Raw genomic sequence first — 4,608 nt, 5'->3', positions numbered from 1 at the left:
TCAAAGTAGCAGAAATAGGAGCCGATGGTTGATCGGCAGAAATTTCAAAACTTTCCAAATTTCTTAAAGTTTTTTTTATCGAAAATAGGTAGTACTTCATATTCCAGCTGTTAAGTTTAAGCATTACCAGAGATTATTGACCACTGTTAAAGTATAGTCGATGCAATACTTTTAACACTGGTCAACGTTCTTCCCGTTATAAATTCAAAAAGTTAGCATAGGTTTAGTTATTATTGTAGGCGAAAAAATACAAGTACAAAGAAAAGCTTACCGCAGAATCTTGATTTTTTTGGATTTTGTTTTGGTTGCACGCAGTTTAATATCATGATCGCGGTAGAACCCGAAAAAAAACATGCTACAAAGGCTATTTTGTTTTGGATTTGATAATTTGTGGTGCTTCTTTTGACTTTTCTTTTCTAAATTCTCCATATACAGGAATATTTATTTTTGTATGTTTCTCTTGCCAAGATAAATATATTATCACGTTCTCTAGCCATGTAAAAATCTTAAACATACCAATATCAAGATTTAGCGTTTTTTAGCTGGACGGGGTAATGACGAGCTGTATCCTGTGTTTTTATTTAAACCAATGTTGCGATAGGGATTTTTTGGAAAAAAGTCTTTCGAGGCAGCATTCTGCTAAAACCAGTTTTTATCCTATTTTACCTTGGGGAGGGGATGAGGACCAGAAAATTTTATTTTGCAGAACATTTCATGACGTCATTTCCAATTCCTATGACGTTATCATATTATTTTTTACCTGAAATGAGTTAGTTCTAAGTTATTCTACAGCTGTTGTTGTTTTCTGTGGGTTTTTTTTAAAGAAAGAATGAAAAATACAAAGTGCACGCACAATGATAAACTCGACCAGTTAAGTCTTAAAATTTCAATTCTAGAGGTTTTGCTCCTCTAAAGAAGATGCTCATATAAAGGAACACAATTCTTCTATTTTCCAAGGAGATAATTGCCACAAAAATTGAACAAACAAACAGATAGAGAGAGTAGGACAGGACTTCTGTAAAGGGTACAAAGGTTTCGATTCATATTCCTGAACCAAGGTACCCAAAACCAATGTTACGATATTTTTTTTTTGTAAAATGGTATTAGGGCTATACTGATGTGCGATACGGTGTACTTGGAAGAAACGTTCAGCCCAGTGTTAACATGCTGCTTGCTGTGTGCTTTTATTTAAATTGAAGTTGCGATAAAAAGTTTTCTTCGAAAATACTATTACGCATATACGCATGTGTGGCACGGTTTACCTGTACTAAGTGCTAATTCGGATGTCACGATTAATTTTTAAGAGTTTACTGAAACTTGTTCCGCAAAATAAAATAATATCGACCTATTGTTTTTGCTATGATGAGGTAACAACAGGTTGTAAACCGTTCTTTTTTTAATTCGGTTAAAGTTGCAGCAAATTATTTTTTAAAAATACATTGCACCCAAACACTATGTTTTGTGCGCTTTATCTGAATGTGTAACACAGTTTGCGGCTCCTATTAAGCGCTTAACCCTGGGTATTCAACACAGGCCCCAGTTATTTGTGTCTTAACTCGGTGATTCAAAGCCGGGTCTTCAGATAGTATAAAATAAAATGCGTGTACAGACTATTTTATAGGAAGTCAGCGCAAAATGCCAAAGACAGCATAATTGTCAGACTCGAAATTAGTATTCTTTGCAAAGTGATATCAAAAATAATTACAGAAGGTATATCTGACATCATTAAGCAAACTTTTGTTACAACCAATTATAGAATTTGATGCCATAGTTTTGCTTCATACTTCAAGTGCGAACTATTACTCTAGGCGCTTATTCTGTCACTGGGCGCTTATTATCTAATGGAAGTTCAAAATAATTTAGAAATCGTACAAGGAATTCAGTGCTAGACTCATACACAAAGCGTACAGTCTATCCGCTAGCTCTTTCCACGAGAAGCGTCAAGCTAGACTGGGTGCACCTCAAACTTTAGAGCAGAGCGCAATTGTTTAAAGGTTTATCTTAATTCATATTTACAAGATTTCGATGCTAGACTCGCACACAAAAGCGTACAGTCTATCCGCTAGCTCTTTCCACGAAAAGCGTCAAGCTAGACTGGGCGCATCTCAATCTTTACAGTATTAGCAAAATTGTTAAAAGCTAAGCACCCCTGGGCGCTCATTACAAGCTTTTTATCAAAGGGTCGGGAGCTTTTTCAATTGATGGGCTCTTAATCCGTAATGCAGTGCGTTAAAAAGTTTCCCCTTAAGGTGGCTCACCAATAAAAATACCCGATTTTAGTCAAAAATTCGATTTTCAGATTTTAATTGATTTAAAGTAAATAAATATCGCTAAAAACGATTCTGAAAACCAATTTTTGATATCTGGTATAGTTTTTCAGGATTTAGCACATTACCAGTGTTTATGACAAAGGTCCTTAGCAAAGGTGATTTGGTCCCTTTTAGGGCTTTAGTATTTTTGACCAGCTTGGTTAACCACTTGGTTAACTAATAGACCAGCTTAGCTTAAACTTTATTCGAGGCCATCTCGGATGATTTTCAGGCATAAACAAACGGAGTTTGAGTGAAGTGATAAAGAGGTAATTTGTTTTTTAGAGACCTTGCGTTCTATATTTAAAACGCTTTATTTTGTTCATATTTTCTTGCAGGAATGGAATGAATAAAGTTGAAAAGAATTCAGTGCAAGGCTCGTACACGAAAACTTCTCGATAGCGAAATAATACTTCAAATAGTCTCCATGTGATTGTAAGAAATAATCAAATTGACAGGGGCTCAATGAAGTAACTTTTTGCCGTATCTGAAAGGAAACAGTCATAGTTGCGAACCTCGCCACCCAATGCCCCTGCAACAACCCGTATTACAAGAAAGTTTACAAAAGTACGTTTATTATAAAAGTCTTTCTAACACAGTAATGTAACGGCTAATCTGCAGTCTCTTTTCGGGCGTTTTGAACATCATGTTTAAAGCGAGAAGTATCATGCCTTCGTTCTTAACAGCACGCGCAATTTGATCGATATTGTAGCCCAGTGATTAAAAATCAGATGCGATGGTCTGGTAAGAACCGGGTATATCACGCAACTCATACGCAAGAAACATATGGATCGAGTTGAATCTTTTGTGACGGCTGGATCCAGGTTCTATTTTGTATTTTAGCAGATCAATGATAAGCGTTGACTTGCCAAAATCTATCACTTTTACATTAGATGTATTACGGATTAAAATATTTCGTGTGTGAAGATCGTTGTTGAGTAATCCTTTTGTGTGAAGACAATGAATAGCTTTGCACAAATCAATGGCTATCTTCACTAATTTCCAATGTATGAGTGCAGTTTTGTGCAAAATGTCTGCTAACGTTGGAGATGTAGAACCGTCATTTTCGCATACATACTCTAATACTTTACGACTAGGGCTTAGGAAACCAAAAACGAATGAAAAATTAGGGTTACCAGTCATTACCATTGTTTTTTTACATTCGGCTAGTATTTCTGTTACACTGCTATTCAAAGAAACGGTCTTTACAGCGATCCGTTGCCTTTGACTAACTATGTATCCGTTCGAGATTTTTCTGAAGACCCCATTACCTATATTAACGTCATGTATCTGGATATCCGTCTTTGAAAACTGTGGGATATGGTAATTGAGGTGTTTATTCATGTTAAAGTTCTTATCTTGATTGAGGTGCATCATCAGTCTGGAGGAACATGTTAGGTGAATATCACGACTATTCATTCCTTTTGGTTTCTTTACGCATCTTTTTAGTACTGAGTTTTCAAGTTCCAACTGTGGTACTTTTTCATTCGATTGTAGTTGAACTTCCCTTTCCTTTAAGTGTTTTTCTCTTCTCCTTTCCTTTCTCATGGCCTTCTTTTTTATATTTCTTCCTCTTTTCTTCTCAGTGGAACGTTTATGGTTTCGAATATAACAATTTTGAATATTTTATTTTATTTATCTTATAAAAAAAAGTACGTCAAAACTAAAAGGTAAAAAGTAAAATTACCCATAAAGAAATTCGAAAGGTTAATACATAAAAGTGAAAATTCGAAATTAGGTGCTACACTCTTTTGACTTGCAAAAAATAAACAACTTAAAACTAAAATGTATATACCTAATTTCTTGAAAAGACTTTGTTGCATCAATTTTATTACAATCCTTGTCTTTATCCATCGGTTCTTTTTATTTTTACTTGTATTTTTTTATTAAACCTGAAACAAATAAATGTTTATACATTACCAAAAGCAGAATTAAAGTATAAAGGATGGTTCAGTTGTATGTGCTATTATTGTTTTTTCTTGAAAGCCATTATATTGTAAATCATTTCAAGCAAGAGGTGTTTAAAATATCCACCGCAAATGATCTTTTCAAAAATAATAATGTTACACCAAAAGAACAAACAAAGAATGCTTAAAACAAAAACAGACATTCGGTTTTAAATAATAATCATGTTATAACACCTTTTATGTTGGTTCGTAAGTACGAAATTGTGCGAAAGCCAAATAAGTTCATACAAATATCATGGTAAATACACAAAACAAATCCTCCCCTTTAAAAGTAAACCTGTTTTAAAAAGATTTTTTTGCAGAACCTAATTTCTATTGAAGAAGAACTACTT

At 34.2% G+C, this 4,608-nt stretch overlaps 1 protein-coding gene across 1 annotated transcript; it reads right to left on the bottom strand.

Moving 5' to 3' along the window:
• Positions 1–3,029: 3,029 nt before the first annotated feature.
• LOC130625083 (tyrosine-protein kinase BTK-like) lies at positions 3,030–4,163 on the bottom strand. Its single transcript, XM_057440161.1, has 3 exons — positions 4,105–4,163; positions 3,966–3,972; positions 3,030–3,887 (listed from the first exon to the last, which is right to left on the bottom strand). Exons 1-3 carry the CDS (start codon positions 4,161–4,163, stop codon positions 3,030–3,032), a joined length of 924 nt encoding a protein of 307 aa, XP_057296144.1.
• Between the last annotated feature and the right edge of the window lie 445 nt (positions 4,164–4,608).

This window comes from Hydractinia symbiolongicarpus, chromosome 14 (genome assembly GCF_029227915.1).
Source record: "Hydractinia symbiolongicarpus strain clone_291-10 chromosome 14, HSymV2.1, whole genome shotgun sequence".
Classification (NCBI taxonomy): domain Eukaryota; kingdom Metazoa; phylum Cnidaria; class Hydrozoa; order Anthoathecata; family Hydractiniidae; genus Hydractinia; species Hydractinia symbiolongicarpus.
The sequence above is the reverse complement of the archived record's forward strand: the minus strand, read 5'-3'. Positions and strand labels throughout refer to the sequence as shown.